Below are 20,200 nucleotides of genomic sequence, written 5' to 3' on the forward strand. Positions count from 1 at the left end.
GCCTAGCCTCGCATGTTAGAGCTAACACTCAAGTAGGGCAGACTTCCTTCAGAAATCTCTTTGCTGGACCATCCTGGTTCATCTTCTGACACGTCCACCGCTCTCAAAGGGGATAGGTTTGCTTTTCTATTCAGTGTTTGACTATAAATGAAAATTCCCTAGGAGAGAAGGAATAGTTTTTACCTGTAATTCCAGTTCTCTTGTAGGGGTATTTCCATTATAGTCATAAGCAACCCTCCCTCCCCACCAATGGACTGGACAAAGGCATTCATACAATATCCATACACTCTTGCATTGCCTTTAAAAAGAACTGAAGCTACTGCCACCTCCTTAGCATGATGGGATACTGGTGGTCTATGGGTCCTTAAAGGTGCAGTTTCCTTTTTAGCCAGATATGGCAGCCTAATAGGCTACTCTGTAATCTCCTTCATCTCTACCATGAAAAGGGTTTGTGAGACAGATTCATGCTGTTTGCAAAAATGTCTTAAAATTGTACAGAAAAGCTTTGTGGTGGCCCTTTTTTGACTTATAATGAAGAACTTCGGCCATTGTTGCCTAGGTTTATAGGGTGTATAACTTTTTTTTCTCAAGTGTCTGCAGGCCTCCTGAGCAAAGGCGAAAACCTACACTTAAGAAGATATATTGAAGTAGTGGTCCAGAATCCCTGCACATGGGCTGGACTATTAATTGCTTAAGACTATATTGGAAATACCCCAAGAGATAACTGGAGTTACAGGTAAGAAACTATTACTTCTTTTGAAATTCAATGCTAATAGGATTGGTAATGAGATTTCATCGTCTGACTGGATTGATGTTTATTCCTTAGAAATAAAGTGAAAAGGGTGAAAAGGAATGTTTTACTTGTATGGCACTGTCTTTAAGCAATCCAGCATGGTTTTTCCTTCTGAAAAAGAAAATTATAGGAAGTTAGATGAGAATTAAGATTGCAAGCAAATTTTAATAGGAAGAATAAAGACTTTCCTTTAGCAAAAGGACTTGCCTTCTGTTTTATTTTGGGAGCAATGTGAACAAAAAGAAAATGGGCGTTGAGATACATTGTTAGTGAGACTCAATATAGAGAATACTGATAGATACAGCTGCCAGTGGATTCCTCACCTTGTGAATATCCCCCTGCGTCAGCAGCATTCGGAAATTCTTTTTGTAGCTTCGCACCGACGTCACAGAGGCACGACATCGCGCGCGACTCCGCTGACGTCACCGACACCATATTAGGCCCACGCCGGCGTGATGACATCAGTTCCATTTTTTCCGCGTCGTCGACGCTAACGGTTTTATGGGATCGTACAGTAGCTTTGTAGTAACTTTGTTACTTTGTGATTATTTTCACTGTATCCTGGTCTTCCGTTGAGATGTCTTTGAAGAAGACTGGTTTTAAGGCTTGCGGGGAATGTGGCAAGACTATGTCCATAACTGACCCGCATGAGTGCTGCGTCTGGTGTCTAAGCTCCGACCATGACGTTGAGGATTGCCAATCGTGCAAGAAAATGACTCCGAAGGCCCTTCGGGGGAGAGAGACGAAGCTCCTCGTTGCGAAGCTTAAGAACAAGAAAGAAAAGAAGACTTCAAAGTCTCGGTCTCGACGTTCGAGGTCTAGATCGAGGTCGAGATCGGAGCCGTTATCTGCTCATGCTTCAAAGTCTTCTAGGAAGAAGCATAAGAAGAGGGGTCATGAGTCACGTCATCACTCAGGAAAGGACTCCAGTTCGCGACCGAAGTCGCAAGTGAGGCTTCTTCGAAAGGAAGTGGAGGTTTCGGTGTCGGAAGCTCAGGACACAGATGGTGAGGCTTCGCATCCAAATTCACCAGGGTCACCAAAGCAGCAAGCGAACCCTTCTCCGAATCCGTCTAATCCTTCGGGTCGGGAGGAAGATGGTGAGGTGGAGGAAGTTGGTGATGATGAGGTGCAAGTGCCAGCGGGTTCGTCGACCCCGGTGCTGCAGGTCGAGGAGCAGGTCGACGTTGTGACAACTCCGCCTCCTCGAGAGCAACCAGGTGGACCTTGTCCAGCCTTCCCGGCTCCTGGTCAGGATCCATCCCAGTTCCTGAAAGCAATGTTCGGAGTTTACTCCTGGGCGATGTGCCCCTCTGGTGCACCTGTTGGTCCCACGGGTCACATGGCATTTAACTTGGGCATTCCCCAGGCTTATGCTCCTGCGCCCTTCATGCCTTTTATGCCGGCTCTTACACCGCAGGCATTTTCCGACGCCGGCAAAGCCTTCGACGCCGCACCAGTCGACGCTGATTCCGTCGACGCCCGTGCGCACGACTCATAGGCAGGATTCTGTTCGACCTCGACTTCGCCCGACTTCGGGTTCGACTCTGGCTCCTGCCCTGGCGGAGTTGGTTCCGGATCCATCGGCTTCGTTTACTAAGGAAAGGTAAAGGCGTGAAGCCCAGAGACTTCTGGAGGAAGAAAGGTATCAGTTTGCTGATGTTGAAGAAGGGGAGTTACAGGATTCTGATGATCCTTTTGATGACCTGAGAGAGGCCAGTTGGTTTGAACTGTCTCCTGAGTGGGATTTGGCTTCTGTGTCAGATGTACCTTCCAAAGATGTGATGCCATATCACGTTGTTATTAAAAAGGCAGCAAGTTTATTGAATATCACTCTGCCCACTACGGAGTATAAGTCTAATCTTCTAACAGAGGTCCTTCACTCACCTTCTTCAGTTATTGAGCCAATGCTGCCGTTTAATGATGCTTTGGCTGAACCCATCTGTGAGGTTTGGAAGAAGCCTTTGACAGCTCCAGCTGTTTCAAGGTCTGTGGCAAGGAGGTATAGAGTTGCACCTAATGACCCAGACTTTTTGTCAACACACCCTCTGCCTGAAAGTCTGGTTGTGCAGGTTGCCTGCTCGAAGAAGTCTGTAGGGGCTTTTCCGCAGGTTCCTGGGGAAAAGGAATCCAGAATGCAAGGCCAGGCGGCCAAGATGGTCTTCTCTTCAGCCAGTATGGCATTAAAATCTACCAACGCAACTTGTCTTATGGGACGGTTCATCCATGCCTTGATGGATTCCGTAAAGCAGTTAGTGCCAAAAATTCCTGAGGTGGACAGAAAGGATTTTCAGGAAGTAGTTGCGGACACTCAGGCTGCTGCGAGACAAGTGATACAGAGTGGTGATTCGGTGGCGAGAGTCATGGGCTCTTCGGCGGCCGCTAGAAGAGCTGCGTGGCTAAAAACATCGGAGTTTTCTGCAGATGTACAGTCTGCTTCGATGGACTTGCCATTTGATGGCTCAGGATTGTTTGGCAAGAAAGCTGACGCTGCCTTGGAACGTTTCAAAGATAGTAGGGACACAGCAAAATCTTTGGGACTTCAAACCAGGGGTACTACTGGAAGGCGCTTCAGAGGATTTGGAAAATCTTCCTTTCGTTCCTATAAAACATCGCAGCAGCAGCCACAACAACAGCAAAATGCGCTGTATAAGTCCTATAGAGGAAGACAACAAGCTTGTCCTAGAGGTCGTCAAGCCTCCTCCTCCTCCTCTTCACCTTCCCAGCCCCCTGCCACCGCAGCAAAGCCGCCCTAGATCCGCCATTCCGGATCATGGGGGCCCAGTTGGGGGCCGGCTTACCCATTTTCTACGAGATTGGGAATTGATTACCTCAGATCTTTGGGTTATCAATCTCGTGGAGAATGGGTATGCTCTTCCCTTTCTGGAATTTCCCCCAAATTACCCTCCTTGCCAGGGTTTTTGTTCAGAGGACCATCTGCTGCTCCTGCAGGAAGAAGTCCTGGCTCTGTTCAGAAAGGGTGCGATAGAGGTGGTACCAGAGCAGGAGAGGGGTCAGGGGTGCTACTCCCGGTATTTTCTGATCCCCAAGAAGGATGGCGGACTCTGTCCAATCCTAGATCTCAGGATCTTGAACCTTTACCCGAAGCAGGAGAAGTTCAAGATGCTCACCCTTGCACAGGTTCTTCAAGCGCTGCTTGTAGAAGACTGGATGGGGTCGATCGACTTGCAGGATGCGTATTTTCACATCCCAATCCTGAAGTCGCACAGAAAGTATCTCCGTTTCACGGTTGGTTCGCAACACTACCAGTTTGCGGTCCTTCCGTTTGGTCTTACTACTGCGCCTCGAGTCTTCACCAAGGTGATGGCAGTGGTGGCTGTGCATCTCAGAAGGTCGGGGATACCTGTATTCCCGGATCTGGATGATTGGCTGATCAAAGCAGAATCTCCAGAGATAGTGCTGCATCATCTGCAGGAGACAACTCAATTGTTGCACAGGTTGGGTTTTTCGATAAATATACCCAAATCTCACCTGGTGCCCTCCCAGCGCAACCTGTTCATAGGTGCGGTACTGGATACAACTGGGTGTTGTGCATTCCATCCTCCTCAAAGGATTCGCGACATACAGGAAATTATTCCTTTGTTTTTCAATGGAGCGGTCGTTCCTGTCCTGAAGGTCCTTCGCTTGCTCGGTCTGATGGCTTCTTGCAATCTGTTGGTCAACCATGCACGCTGGCACATGATGTCCCTCCAGTGGTGCCTCCGCAGGCAGTGGTATCAACACAACAGAGATCTCAGGAAGTCAGTGAGGATCTCCAGAGAAACTGCAGCGGATCTGACTTGGTGGGGCGTAGAAGGCAACCTGTCACAAGGAAAGCCTTTTCATCTACCTCCATCTGTGGCCACAGTGATAACACATGCATCCACTCTAGGGTGGGGTGCTCATCTGGGGGATCTGGAGGTCAAGGGTCTGTGGTCTCCAGAGGAAAGGTTGCTTCACATCAACCTTCTAGAGTTGCCGGCCATACGTTTGGCGCTCAAGGCCTTCCTCCCTTCCCTTTGCGGTCAGTCAGTTCAAGTCCTGACGGACAACACGACCGCGATGTAGTATGTCAACAAGCAGGGAGGAGTAGGGTCGTAGTGTCTCTGCAGAGAGGCTCTGCGTCCGGGTCCTGGGTTCAGGACCATCAGATTTGTCTGATGGCAAATCATCTGTCCGGAGTTCTGAACGTACGTGCAGACACTCTTAGTCGGCAGTTCTCTGCCGACCACGAGTGGAGGCTTCACCCGCAGAAGGTTCGTCACGTCTTCCAGACGTTGGGAACTCCTCGGTTGGACCTGTTCGCCACTCACGAGAATGCTCACTGCCCGTCATTCTGCAGCCTCCAGTTTCCGATGCAGGGAGCTTTGATGGACGCGTTTCAGTTGAGTTGGGCCTCGCAACTCCTTTACGCGTTTCCTCCCATACCCTTGATTCCTCAGGTTCTGAGGAAGATTCGCCAAGACCGGGCCCAAGTCGTATTGGTCGCCCCGGATTTGCCAAGAAGGGTGTGGTATACAGATCTTCTCCACCTCTCCTCGTGCCCTCCGTCTCCCTCACAGGGCAGATCTCCTCTCCCAGATGGAGGGGAAGGTTCTACACCCCCACCTCCAGACCTTACACCTTCATGCCTGGAGATTGAACGGGGCAATCTGATTTCCTTTTCTCTTCCGCATGATGTGGTAGATGTTGTGAGAAGTTGGCCTGATATATAATGTTCACTATTCTAGTGAGCACTTTGTATCAGTCCAAACAACCCTTATTGATGATTGGTTGTAAGTCAACCTTATAGACCAGCTATCCTAGTAGCATGGATACGAGCAGTCTTCGGGCTAAACTCTAGAGGGCGTGTTAAGCCAGCTGTTATACCATCACATATACCCCTTGAACACCAAGTGAAAGGACACCACACAAGTGTTATGAAAATAAACAGTGTATTTATTTAGATCACAACAGCCCTGTACTCTTTATGAGGACAGGGTACTAAGCACACAACAAAACTCTTACGAAAATACTTTAAGTTGCACAATTTACACAAATGCCCGAGGGGCACGAAAAACCATATACTACAAAAGTGGAATGCGAAATTACTAGCAGGTAAGTACTAATCTCATAGGGTTTGGAATCGCTAGGACTGGACTACTGAACCTTCAGATTACTAGCAGGAGGCCTAAGGGACTCGGGTGCAGAGTGTGCACTCTCACGCGGGATGCGGCACAAAGTCTATGGATGCTAGACTTCGTAAAGTTAGTGTTACCGGACGAATCCGACTAGGGAGAGCTGAAACGAAAAAGGATCTGGACCCTTGGATAGTGAGGCTATGCTGGAGCACCGAAATGCTGAGGTTACCTAGCCCAGGGGCTGCGGCTGCATAGGTCTGGAAAGACGTCTGGAATCCTCGTTGCAGTTTATGGAGCCTGAAAGAAGAAGTTGCTGGCAGGCGACCAGTGAAGAGATTCGGATGGATCCAAGCCTGGATCGGAGATGGAAGACACCTGTAAGCAGAGGGGACCAAGTTCTGAATCACTAGCCAGTGATTAGATGGGCACCAGGATGGCACCGGATGGAGTCACCTCGACCAGGTGAGTGGGTGACGCTGGGCTCTGCAGTCTCACGGACCAGGAGGCGTTGTCGGCGACCAGGATGGAGGTGCGAGCTGTCCCACGATGGTATCTGCTGTCGACGTCGCTGGACCCAGGATTGGGGCAACAAGTCTTGGCAAATGCAAGCCCACGCGGTGGACTTAAAATGGCGTCTGGAGTGGACCAGGAGGGTCCGGGGGGCTCCTCTTTTGGAGGGGAGCAAGAGCCAGTCTGGAGCAACCAGGCCAGCAGTGTTGATGTCGTCGTTCGTCGTCGGGAAGGCCACAAGCCAGCGGGCTAGTAGCCAGACAACGCGGTGAGCAGCAAAAAGCAGAAGGGCCCCACGCAGATCTGGTGGATGCTGGAGGGCTGAACTTCGGTGCTGGAGCTGCTCAGGGTTGGGGCTTCTCGGACCCCAAAGCACTCACTCGAGGATCACTCGGCGGTCGTGCTGGGCAAGCGGCGTGCAGTCTTGAAGATGGCCGGTCCCTCGAGGTCTCGTCGCACCCACGGATCTCAGCTGAGCTGACGATGTGGGTAGAGGTCAGAGGTGCCAGGGAAGCCGGGTCTCGTCGTGCTGGTCAGTCGGATTCCGGAGGAAAGACGTGCAGCAAACCGCAGTGTTCTTGGATGGTGCCTGCGGGTGCAAGAGAAGAAGTTGAGAGTTCCTTTCGTGGAAAGTAGTTTCAGGATTCAAAGATGATCTAATTTGGAAGGGGGCCCGCTCCTATCTTTATACTAGAAAAAGGGGCTGGCACGCGACTAGGTCCTACCCATGGGTGGGACCAGGAGTGGGGATGGTTACACCCCTCTCCCATGCCGGACTTTCCCCAGCTCAGGGGCTGGTGTGCTCCTGGAACTGGTTCTAGCCGGCAGATGCATAGTGAGCACCAGGGTGCCACTTGCAGTCACCTTCCTTTAAAGCCCTGCCTACCCAGGATACACAAAACCCTGTCTGGGATGGTGCTAGCACCTCCCCTGACAGGAAACCCTTTGTCCAAGCTCCCCTCGCTGGAAGGACTCCCAGCTGCAGGGGGTCAGAATTGTGTCTGTGGTGGCAGCATCCATTTTGTGATGCTGAGGCTCGAGTTAACTTTAACCGGGGTTCACAGTTACATACATGTCGTGTCCCTCTAGAAGGGTGGAATGCTAACCCCGTCGCCAGAATTGGCGAGGGGTTAGTATTCCAATTCGTATGACACCTTACTCGACATGTTTTGATAAAGCGATACCAAAGCTAGCATATAATCGCGCGGATTATAATGCACTTAAGAGTATATGGTATGCGTTATCATGGAACAGCTATTAGGACTTGGTTCCGCAAGCTGCAAACGGGCTCAGCTCATGCCAGAGCACCATCTCACACGATTCCAGGCACTCTGCCTTCAGGATTGTCAAGGCCTGCCATAGGAGTGACTGATAGGAATCTGTGTGTCCATTTTAGGGTTAGATATAGGTATACTATATCTAAAGCAAAGGGTGATTACATCACCTTGCCCCAGCTGTCGTGCAGCCAGTTGTGTCAGATTTAGATGGCCAGCCAGGGGTGGCATAATACATGCTGCAGCCCCTGGTAGGCCCTGGGTACACCTATGCCCTGAGTTAATAGGTCTGATAAGGTGGCCCAGTACCAATTGGTAAATGCACCTAAGGTACACGTGTCAATTTAGTGAGAGAACAGCAAGGCTGTGGGTCTGATTAGCAGGCCCACAGCCAGAGAAGTCGTAAACCAGTGAAGCAAAAAGCAAAAATCTGGGGTGATCATAGGATTGCAGACCCTACTCTCCTACAGATGTCATCTTGTCGGCCAGGCGTGACTCTACCAAGTCCATTTATTCTTATAGATGGTCTAAGTTTGTTGCTTGGTGCGGGGAGAAGTCTGTTGACCCTTTAAGGGCTTGTTTGTCCAATATACTACAATGCGCATTTTCTTTGGCCCAGCAGGGTTTTGCAGTGGCAACTATCAAAGGTTATTTGTCGGCCTTGTTGCCTTTCCTTTGTTTGCCAGACTAGCCCTCTTTGTTTAAGTCTCCTATTGTTTTGCGTTTCATTAAGGGCCTTACGAATACATTTCCTCCTACACCATTTATTGTACCTCAATGGGACTTGAACCTTGTTCTTACGTTTTTAATGGGTTCACCTTTTGAGCCTTTACACACATGTCCCTTGAGACTTTTGTCTTTCAAGACTGTTTTTCTGGTGGCAATTACCTCGGCAAGGAGGGTAAGTGAGCTTCTAGCTCTTAGTTCTAAGCCCCCGTTTTTATCCATCCATGCTGAAAGAATGGTTCTAAGGACCAGGGCTGCTTTTCTGCCTAAATTGGTTACTCCTTTCCATCTGGGGCAGTCCGTTACCCTCCCTACCTTTTATCTTCCCCCTCACCCTTCCAAGGAGGAGGAGAGACTTAACCGCTTGGACCCTAAGAGGGCGGTGAGCTTTTACCTGGACAGGACACAGGAGTTCAGGTCGGATGACCAGCTGTTCGTAGGCTTTGCTGCCAGCAAGAAGGGGAAGGCGATGCACAAGCGCACACTCTCGAGGTGGATCATCCTCTGCATTAAGATTTGCTACGCCTTTGCGGGTAAGGACCCTCCAGAGGGTATAAGAGCTCACTCTACTAGAGCAAAGTCATCAACATCTGCTTTGTTTAGGGGTGTTCCAGTTGAGGACATTTGTAAGGCGGCGCCTTGGGCCTCCCTCCATACTTTTGCGAAGCATTACTGCTTAGATGCCGAAGTGAGGAGGGAGGGCCACTTTGCGCGTGCCGTCCTCCAGGATTTTCTGGTATAGGAGAGTGGACACCCTCCTCCGGGAGTGGGGACTGCTGTGGGACTCTATTCACAAGGTGAGGAATCCACTGGCAGATGTATCTATCAGAAGAACAAGTTACTAACCTTTGGTAACGCTTTTTCTGGTAGGTACAGTATCTGCCTGTGGATTCCTCACTGACCCACCCGGCTTCCCGTTATCCACTCTTTTATACCTGAGTAACTATAATGTATTTACTTTGTTGTCAAGGAATTGTTTATTTCAAATGTTTGATTGCATTTGTTTCACACTGTGTGTGTTACCTTGATATTTGTGTATTGTGTATACTGTGTATATCTCTATTTTCATTGGTCCGTCCGTGTGCCTTGAAGGCACGGAAAAAAGGGCGGAACTGATGTCATCACGCCGGCGTGGGCCTAATATGGTGTCGGTGACGTCAGCGGAGTCGCGCACGATGCCGTGCCTCTGTGACATCGGTCCACGTCGGCGCGAAGCTGCAAAAAGAATTTCCGAATGCTGCTGTCGCAAGGGGATATTCACAAGGTGAGGAATCCACAGGCAGATACTGTATCTACCAGAAAAGCGTTACCGAAGGTAAGTAACATGTTCTTCTGTGCCCTCAAGTGAAATATTGTTCCATCTGAAGATTGACTTCTTAGAATGTCCTGGGGTATTCGCAAAGGAGGATCAGTCCATGGAACCTTTCTGAAAGGCATGATGCAGAGGCAAAAACAAAGCTAAAGAAAGCATGGAACATGTGCAGCGGCTGCCACTACCAAATTTAAGTACTGTGCAACAGAATGGACTGGCTTCGTTAGTTCCTGGGTATGAGGGTGAACCTTGCAAGGGCAGCAGATTTGAGTGTCTATTGGCATCAGCCTGAAGGTTTAGAAACAATTCATTACAAGACCAAGCCTAGGAAGACCTCCTCCCAACCAATTTTCTGGAATGATAAAATGAGAAGAGGGGATTTTTCTTCATGGTGTAAAGCACAAGTTACTACTTGTGTGTAAAGCACAAGTTACTACTTGTGTAACGATACATCTGTATGAGACATTAGTTAGTGATAGATTCCGTACCTTATAATATCCCCAGGCGTTAGACTGGATCCGGAAAGTTTTTCGTCAGCAGTACCCCTGCGCGTCGGAAGGTGGCATCGTGCAGCTCCGCGTCCGTCGCTGGCGTCATATGTGCTGAGATTACATCACAGGGACTACTTAGGTGCCACCCATGCTCACTGACCTCAGTTCTGTACATGACTTTCCGCGCCAGGAACACAGAGCAATGCAAGAAACTGACAACTGGTGCCATGAAACTAGGGCCCTGAAAGGGATGACCTTAACCCTAGAAATCAGTTCGCAGAATGGGGAGGATGGGTTAAGCGTTAAGGAATCTATTACTAACTAATGTCTCTTACAGATATATCGTTACACAAGTAGTAACTTGTGCATCTGAAAGAGACACGTTAGTGATAGATTCCTTACCTTAGAATAGATACCCCAGCAATACCGACCCCGGTGGTGGGTTCGCGAACAAGATTACACCAGAAAGTTACGGAAAACAGAACGGCAAAGAAGCGGTCTCTCCGGACTTGACTGTCAAGGCAGTAATGCTTGGTAAACGTGTGCAGCGAGGCGCAGGCAGCTGCCTGACAAATGTCCTGCAAGGGAACGCCGCGTTCTAAGGCAGTAGTGGCGGCCATTGCCCTGGTAGAATAGACTCGCAGCACCACAGGATGCTCCTTCTTCGGCAACGAGTAACCTGCTTTGATGCACAGAACGACCCACCAAGAGCTGGTTCATTTGTGCACGACCCAACCATTTTTGGTGCCCAGGTAGCCAACAAAAAGTTGGACGTCCACCCGGAACTGTTGTGTGCACTTCAGATAGAACGAAAGTGCACGTTTTGGGACCAGACTGGTGGGGCCTCTCTTCCTCTTTTGAAGGATGCGGAGGTGGAGAGAAGGTGGACAAAGTGATGGTCTGCCCGATATGGAAGGGTGTGACAACCTTTGGCAAGAACAAAGGACGAGTCCTAAAAACCACCTTGTCCGGATGAACAGAAAGAAAAGGAGGTTTAGAAGAAAGAGCCTGGAGCTCACTCACTCTTCTGGCAGAGGTGATAGCTACCAAGAAAGCCGCCTTTAGAGTGAGAAGACGTAAGGGATAGTTATGAAGGGGCGCAAAGGGAGCGCACATCAGATAAGTCAAGACAAGATTTAAGTCCCATTGAGGCATTATGAAAAGCACGGGAGGAAACGTGTGCGTAATGCCTTTGAGGAAACGATTAACAACCGGGGACTTAAAAAGAGAAGGTTGATCTGGAAGCAATAGAAAGGCAGAGGTGGCCAAAAGATAACCTTTGATAGTGCCCAAAGCAGATCCCTGCTGGACCAAAGAGCAGGGCTCTGAAGGACCTCGGAAAGAGGGGCAGAATGGGGATCCACAGCTTACGCTGTGCACCATTTCACGAATGTGTTCTACCTGCAGGTGTAAACCGTCTTAGTGGAGGGACGCCTGGCTGCCAGAATGACATCAGAAGAGGCAGTCGGATCGGGCGATCGATCGCCACGCTTAGTAGCTTCGAGATACCAGTATCTTCGTGTCCAATCCGGAGCCAAAAGGATGACTTGAGCCCAGTCGCACCAAATCTTCTTCAGCACTCTGGGCAGAAGTGGTATAGGCAGAAAGGCATACAACAGACCGCAAATCCGCTTGCGACAAAAAAGCGTAGCCGAGCGAGTGCTGCCTTGGAAATTCCAACGCGCGTTCTCTTCGGTGGCGAATAGATCTAACCAAGTCTCTCCCCACTGCAGAAAGAGACCTTGCGCCACGTCTGAGTTCAGACGCCATTCGTGATCCATCATGCACCGGCGGCTGAGTTTGTCCGCCCTGGCGTTCAGGAAATGTGCTACTTGTTGAACCACCAAGTTAATGCCTTGATGTTCCAGCCATGTCCAGAGGAGCAGAGCCTCCTGACATAGGGTCCACAACCCCACCCTACCCTGTTTGTTGCAATACTACATGGCGGTGGTGGTGTCCGTGAACACCTGCACAACACTTCCCCGTAGAGAGGGATGGAATGCTTTAAGTGCAAGACGGATCGCCCCATCCCAGGAGGGACGCATCAGTCACCACTGTGGGCTCCGGTTGGGAAAGGGATCTGCCATCGACACAATCGCGATTTGTGAGCCACCACTGCAATTGTCGTGCATTGCCCTCCGAGATCTGGACATGATCACGGAGGTTACCCTGATGTTGTGCCCACTGGAACTTCAGGTCCCACTGCAGAGCCTGCATATGCCATCTGGCATGTTGCACTAGCAGGATGCAGGAGGCCATCAGGCCCAGGAGCCGGAGGGTTATCCTGACTGAAACCCCGGATAGAGGCTGAAAGATTGGAATCATAGCCTGAATATCCAGGACTCGCTGCTCAGGAGGATAAACCCGAAACTGCGTCGAATCCAGAACCGCTCCGATGAATGGGAGCTTCTGAGAGGGACCGAGGTGCGACTTCGACATGTTGATCGAGAACCCCAGCAAATACAGGAGGTCGGCCATAGTCTGGAGGTGTTGAGACGACTGCCTGGGGAGAGCCCGCCTTCAACAACCAGTCGTCGAGACTGGAACCCCTGATCTGCGCAGATGAGCTGTGAGAACCGCCATCACTTTCGTGAACACCCTAGGGGCACTGGTAAGGCCGAAGGGGAGCACGGCAAACTGAAAATGCTCTAGGCTAACCGTGAACCGCAGGTAACCCCGGTGGGCCGGCAGAACGGGGATATGAAAATATGCATCCTGCAAATCCAACGCTACCATCCAGTCTCCAGGGTCGAGGGCAGTCAAGACCTGAGCCAGAGTCAACATCTTGAACTTCTCCTTCCGGAAGAAGCGATTGGCATTCTTGAGGTCCAAGATGGGGCGTAGGCCCCCTTTTTGGGGACCAGAAAGTAGTGAGAATAACAATCACGTCCTACTTCTGGCCCAGAAGCGTGCTTGATGGCCCTCTTCGCCAAGAAGGCATGACTTCCTGTTGGAACAGCGCAAAGTGATCCCCTGACATGCGTTGGAACTGAGGTGGCATGACTGGAGGGGCAGGCTCGAAGGGGAGGGAATAGCCCCTACGGACGATTTGCAGAACCCATCTGTCCGAGGTGACAGAACGCCAGTGGGGGAGGTGATGTTGAATCCTGCCACCCACCGGCGTGTCGTGCACCCCAAAGCTTGTACTGGGAAGGCTTTGAGTCTGATGCTGCGGTAGCGAAGGTGGACTGACCGGCACACTGGCCGCCGCAACCACGTCCGCGTCCACACTGAGATTGGTTCTGTGCAGGCTACTGGCTGAACAAACGTGTTGGGGCGCCCCTTCTGTGGCCATGAAAGGAACAAAAAGCGGACGTGGCCAGGCACGTGGTGGAGAGACCCAAGGACTTGGCCGTAGCCCGAGAGTCCTTAAAACGCTCCAGCTCACTGTCTGCCTTATCGTCAAACAGGTGAGTACCATCAAAGGGCATTTCCATGAGGAACTCTGAACATCCTCTGAAAACCTTGTGGACCTCAACCAGGCGTGGCGATGGAGGGCCACTGTTGTGGAGATCGCCCTACCCAGTGAGTCTGCGGTGTCCAGCCCACACCAGATGGCGTACTTTGCTGCATCTTTTCCCTCAGCAACAGCCTGGGAAAGCACCCCCCAAACCTCCTCTGGACACTGCACAACTGTGTCCCGCTCAGCGTGAGAGTAGCGGTCCAAAAGGCAAGTGGTGTTCACCGACCGCAAACAATTTCTTGATAAACTGTTCCAACTTCTTAGATTCCTTATCCGGCGGGCGGTAGGGAATGCGCTTTGAGAAGTGGAGGCTTGAATGACCAGGCTCTCCGCAGTTGGGTGGGTCGTTAAAAAGGCAGGGTCACCTAGTGCCCCACGATGACGCCTGGCCACGTTCCTATCCACAGGAACCCCCGTGGCTGGTCTAGACCAGGTGCCCATCAACACAGTTAACGCCTCATTGAACAGTAGCAGAGGCTTCATAGAGCATGCCGCCGGCTGGAGGACTTCAGTGAGGAGGTTAGTTTTGACAGTTACCATAGGCAAGCAAGGTCAAAGGCCTCTGCTGCTGTACGGAGCACCACAGTGTATGTGGCGCCCTCCTCCATGGCCACAGCAGGAGGAGAAAGAAAACCAGGTTCAGAGGAGAGGTCAAGGCCACCTGCATCCTCCGACTCTTCCGCCCACTCCTTTTCCAACTTGCACTGCATTGCAAGATGGTCCTCAGACATCTCCCATATGTCCCCCTCCTCCACTGCCCGTAGCACAGGCTGCGGCAGCAGGGGAGGGACAGGGGAATATAAATGATCCACGGCGCCGTTCGGCGTTGATCCAGCTCCATGTCCCAATTAGGGTCCTAACGTGGAGCAAAATTGTCTGGAAAACCGGGCAAAGGAGGAGGTGGAATGAACGGGACCCATTGCAGCGCCAGAAACTGAGCCGCGGGAGGCACCGTGCCGGAGCCGCTGGCGGAGGACCTTGTGGTGCCGGGGCTGGACCTGCAAGAGGCACCAGAAGCGCAGCCGGCGGCAAGGGCGGGCTCTCAGCTGGGACCGCAGGGCCCAAAGGCGCGCTGGCGGGAGGCCGAGGCCTGAAAAGGCGGTCCATGGCAGCAAGAAAATCTTGCACCTGGGCCGGAGTCGCCGACGGACCCGGTTAAGGTGGGTAGGCCGCAGGACTCAGACTCCAACGGAGCTGCAGGGGAGGAACCCCCGGCCCCCTCGTCCACGTTCGAAGACTGACAGGGGGTCGTCGGAGAGCGTAAACGCTTCTTCGACTTTTTCTTATGACATCTCTTACCCGATTTTGAGTGTGAGGACTTCGACCCCAAGAAGCGATGGTGATGGCTCCGTGGCCAGTCCCTCGATTGACCCCTGCAATTCGAGCGGCACGGAGACGACTGCCGGGCCCCAGCAGCTTACGGGACTGCTCCCGCAAAGCCTTCGGAGCCATGGCCAGACAGTCGGAACATGACCGGTAATCATGGTTGCGCTCCAGACAATAGAGACAGACGCCATGGGGTCCGCCACCGACATCGTACGGCGACAGGCTCCGCAGGTTTTAAACCCAGGCATCCCTACATGGCACCAGGAGTCAACGACTCAAAAGAGAAGTAGAGACAAAAGTCTCAAAAAAGTTAGTCAAAAAGTGACTAGGGTACGTGCTCTAACCGGATCTGCGCTTGCTGGCGTGCAAAAAAAAAACTGACGACCGCTCGCATGGGTGGCACCTAAATTGTCTCCGTAACGTCATCTCAGCGCATACGACGCCAGCGACGGACGCGCAGCCGCACAACACCACCCTCCGACGCACAGGGGTACTGCTGACTAAAAACTTTCCGGATCCAGTCTGAAGCCTAGGGATATTCGAAGGTAAGGAATCTATCACTAACATCTCTCTTTTAGATAATGTACAATCTGATTTTGCATAGTAGCAGAGGATGTACACTGTGTAATTAGGCTGGCAGCATAACCATATGGTTAAGTATTATGCCACTCTTTTGATGTTCATATGCTTGTCTTCCTGTGCCGCTCTGTGTTTGCATTCCACTCCAGTTGAAATGTAGTCTTTGATAGTCATATTCTGTTCTTTCTGATGCCTGTGTTCTTAGAAGTCATCGGTTTCTACAGAGTAGGTATTATAAGTAAAATAAATGTAATATATTCACATGTTTTTTGATGCTGGTTTTATGAGTTATACTTTCCTTTCTTTTCCCTTAAGATGTTGCTTTGGGTGTGTTTGACGTGCTGGTCGCTGATCGATCATGCCCAGCCTCCATCCTGAAGTGTGCACAGGCCTTGCATCTGCCGGTGGTATCGCAAGAATGGGTGATCCAATGTTTAATCAATGGAAAAAAAGTTGGCTATAACAAGCACCCCAAATACAAACAGGACTACTCGTCGAGCTGAAGACATTCCTCCACCGATACAAAACATGTCAACCCGTCGTCTCACCTGCTGTTTTAAGTGTTGTGCATATTCTGTGTTTTAAGAGTTTTTAGAAAATTTTAAATGTCTGTGTTTGATACTCGACTGCATGGATAAATGTAAATAGTTTTATTTGCTGGACTTTTATGAAAAAATAAATGGTAAATCTTTCATAATGGATTTTCTGGATTGCCTATATTTAGTGGGATCAGTAATGATGTGGTTGCCATCAGTCAATTTGAAATCGTTTTTACTCTTTCACTGCTGGGGAATATGCACACCTTTGTGATGGAGCTTTTTCACGAAAATGGACACTATGTTGTTTAAAAACATATAACCTTTCATCTTCGTGCACTCATACAATTTGTTCTTTTTCAGCACAGAGCTATTGTATTTGTGCAAAATGCATCAATCTCATTACAGCCTCAATATATAATGAAATATGTGGTGAAATTTTAATTCCTGATACAGACAACTGCTTCAGATTGTCCAATTTGACAATTCTCTTTTTGAGCTTCAGACTGGTCCCTACAGCCTTTCCTTAGAGCTGTCAGGTAGCACCTTACCTCGTCAGCCATTACCCTGATTCTAGATGTGATTACTGGGGTTATTTTAGATGGCACCTGTAGGGCTAGCGTCAGTTTAGTTTTGCTCGTGCCTCATTGACACTGTCCAGAGCGCTCTCTAGGTGTCTTGCAAAACAATTCCTCAGCTGTTCAGCAGTGACTTGGGTCTCCTCAGAAGGCCTCAACCGTCAGACGTTGAATGTGATGCAGCAAGAATAAGTCCCTTCTGTATCCCGATGACAACTGTATGTGATGTCAGGGTTCAGGACATTAAGCAGACTCTGTGCATCATGGAGCAGGAGACCAGGCTGATTTTGGCTAGGGTCAGTAATAACCCATTTTCCAGAGAACGTTCTTCTAAGAGATACTACCATGGAAAGTGACATAGTAAGGAAAAGTCCTCCTTTTCCTCTAGAAAGCAGTCTAAGAACTGTCAAGAGTCTCACCGCCATTCCCCAACACTGGACTAGTTCTCAACATCATGGGAAACTCTCCCCCAACCCCCTTTCTGGCACCTAAAAAAAGAGAGATTGCAGTTTCTCCTTTCCTTAAAGCAAACCCATGCAGATCGAGGCCTTCTGGTTAGTGATACTGAATCTATCATATAGACACTTCTAGCTGCAGAATCCTTAGCTTTGAATTTTCCAGGCATCAGACTGGATTTGGAAGATTTTTCTTGAGCAGTAGCCCTGCACTCAGGTAAGTGACATCGATCGACTCCATGTGCGTCGTCCGCTCTGGAAGTGATGTCCGCAGCACCTGTACAGATGGCACCTAGGCGCACTGACGTCAGTTCTTTTCTTTCCACGCCAGCCAGAGTTGATCCAGAGAAGACTTACTCAGTAAATGTAAATGTAAATGTACATGTATTTATATAGCTCAAATCGCCCACATCGCAGGCATCTATGCGCTTGCTTAGGGAACCCGTCCTGGTATTCCCTTGTGAGATACCCCGGCAGGGTATCCACAAGGTGAAAGCCAGGCATCCCGCCGCGAGGGGCCGTTGTGGAGATTAAGCAAGCTATTGCCCAGAGTCGCAGTGTGTGAACCCGTGAGTCGAGTAGGCACCGGAGTGAGAATTATCGAGTCCGTGGAATTTTTGAGCCCAACCCCCGTCGGGGCGGGGAATTGAACCCTGGTCCAGGGCCGATCTCAGCTTCCGTGTCTGCCGCCTCTAACCCCTGAGCCACACTTCTCCACTCAGTCAATGTTGTACTGGATTTTTTGTATGTTTTGTCGACTTCTGCAAGGTGTTTTCATCCTGGTGTGTTAGCGATGTCATCTAGAAAGACAGGGATTAAGCCTTGCGGTGCCGGTCACCGGCTGATGTCAGTTACAGACCCCACCTTGTCTGCGTGTGGTGTTTGAAGTGCGACCACGACATGAAGTCGAGTTCCGATTGCTGTGCCAAGAATCCGAAGGTTTTGAGGAAGCAGCCCCTGAAGCTCATGGTGGCCCAGCATGAGACGCTGCGAAAATCGACGTCCCGGGAGCCCAAAGTCCTCTTCGTCCCACTCCAAGCCCTCAGAATATACAGATAAGAGGCACAAGAAGAAGAGTAAGATGTTGAAGAGGTCTTTGACTTCTCCTTGGCCAACGAGACAAGGGCGCTTTGGCTTTCGAGACCTGGCTCCGTAGTAGAGCACAGCCCAGCTCCACAACTCGACAACTTACCAGGTCCTGGAGCATCCCCCACATAACTTAATGAGATTTTGTTTTAGGCTTGTTTGGTATCAAACATGTTGGAATCATGCAGTTACACTGATTCCAGTGTTGTTTGCATGATACCATGTACTGGGGGGCTCCTTATTGGACCCCCCTCATATCTATCTGTGTAGCCTTGTAGGGTCTGCGTGCAAGCCAATGCTGCCGCCCGACCTCAGACACTGTACTGCCTTCCTGCTGACAAGCCTAACTCGGCAGGGAAAGGCAGAACAAAGGATTTCCTGTAGAGGAGAGATGTAGCCACCGCTCCTTTAGAATATGATGCCTCTGTGCTAGGGTGGGGGTGCTACCAGGCTGCTTAGATATCGTACCCTCCTTGCTTATACCGGTTTGCCCCAATCCAGGAGCCCTTGGCTCCTGCTCTTCCGATAAACCACACAAAGGACGCGGGAGTCACCACCTCCTGTCCAGCTCCTCCCCCAGGGAGGTGCCTAGAGCACCACCAGGAGACCAGCTTGATTCTGTCTTCTTGAAAGCAAGATAACAGGGGCCCCTGGGAGCATCTGAATGGTCTGACCATCAGAGTAGCGCCCCTGACCCCCCGATAGGGGGGTCACCACTGAAGCTGTCCAACCCCCTTCCTGGGTTAATTAACGGATCCCCCTAGGGTGGATTCCTAGATTCGTCTGGAACAAGGATTCCTCTGCAGGACTTGTCTTCAGGATCATCCACAGGACTCTTCTCCTGGACAATGTTGGGCTGTGCAGTACTCAAGACAAGATTCCAACTTTGCCTCCATGCTTTGCACACTTCCTGCAACATTTGTGGCTGTGCATCCCCCAGAGTCATAAGGACTCTGAGTGCATTAAGGACAGCTGGACAGAATCTCCCTTGAAGTGAAGGAGTCACTCCCCTTCAAACACAGGCACCTCCATGTCGCCGACCATTCTGTGGATCCTGCATTTCTACTGACTCTGCAAGGCTCTATAACACAGGTGGTGGTTTGGTAGTCCTGCTGAGGCCTGACATGTCTTCTGTGCAAATTGGAAGACTGCAATCCCTCGTGGAGCTGCTGGTCCCTGTGCACAACGTTCGTCTCCCGTTGCCAAGGCTTGTTGGCTCTCTAGTCTGAAAATCTTCAAACTCTAAGAAGGCTCAGCCTCGAGCATCACCCTGCTGCAAAAGCGGCATCCTCCTTGCATCTACTGTGACTTGAGCCTCTATCTTTGCTGTGCTTCTGAGGCCTCCCTGCGACTCCCTGTGCCTGCTGCCAGAGGGTCTCTATCGATTTCTGCTGGCTCCCCTGCTTGCTGAGGGCCAGCCCTAACTTACCTGTGGCGGGTGAGTTCCGTAGACCTTGCTGGTCCTCCTTTCTGCAACTCTTCTTTCATCGCGTCTTCTGCATTTGCCAAGGCATGTTGGTGGTCTTGCCGGCCACTGACCCTCCTGCTTTTTGTCAACTGTTGTTGGAAAGCTTGTGGACTGCTCCTGTGTTTCTGCATCATCGCCTGGTCTCCACATGTCAGGAATCCACTCTTGTGTTCCACACAACTGGTCCACGGGTTACGGTAGCAGCTGGACTTCAGAAGATCCCTATTGACTTCAAGAGGTGGTTCCAACACCACTTTACACCTATGCGCCTGGGCTCCCTGGTGTATATATCTTGCTCTGCTGGGTATCCTCCGGTGGAGGTGCTTGCCAACCTTTCTGGTTCCAAAGGGTTTCCTCTGCGAAGGGTCCTGGATCCTGAAAATCCTAACAGCGACTTCCCCATGCTTTTCTGTGGACACGGACACAATCACCTCAGCACTTGGACAACTAGGGCCTCTTAGTTACTTGCCTTGGGTGGTTCCT

General features: G+C 50.6%; 1 protein-coding gene across 6 annotated transcripts in view; it reads left to right on the forward strand.

Moving 5' to 3' along the window:
- The window catches only part of TP53BP1 (tumor protein p53 binding protein 1), a 1,075,988-nt gene extending 1,059,695 nt beyond the window's left edge, over window positions 1–16,293 (forward strand). For all 6 annotated transcript variants that reach the window (XM_086958203.1, XM_086958207.1, XM_086958208.1 and 3 more), the window contains one exon: window positions 15,910–16,293. In XM_086958203.1, coding sequence (XP_086814329.1) covers window positions 15,910–16,097 — 188 coding nt within the window. In that variant the 3' untranslated portion in view covers window positions 16,098–16,293. The remainder of the gene's footprint in view (window positions 1–15,909) is intronic.
- The last annotated feature ends 3,907 nt before the right edge of the window (window positions 16,294–20,200 follow it).

This window comes from Lissotriton vulgaris, chromosome 2_1 (assembly GCF_964263255.1).
Source record: "Lissotriton vulgaris chromosome 2_1, aLisVul1.2, whole genome shotgun sequence".
Lineage (NCBI taxonomy): Eukaryota > Metazoa > Chordata > Amphibia > Caudata > Salamandridae > Lissotriton > Lissotriton vulgaris.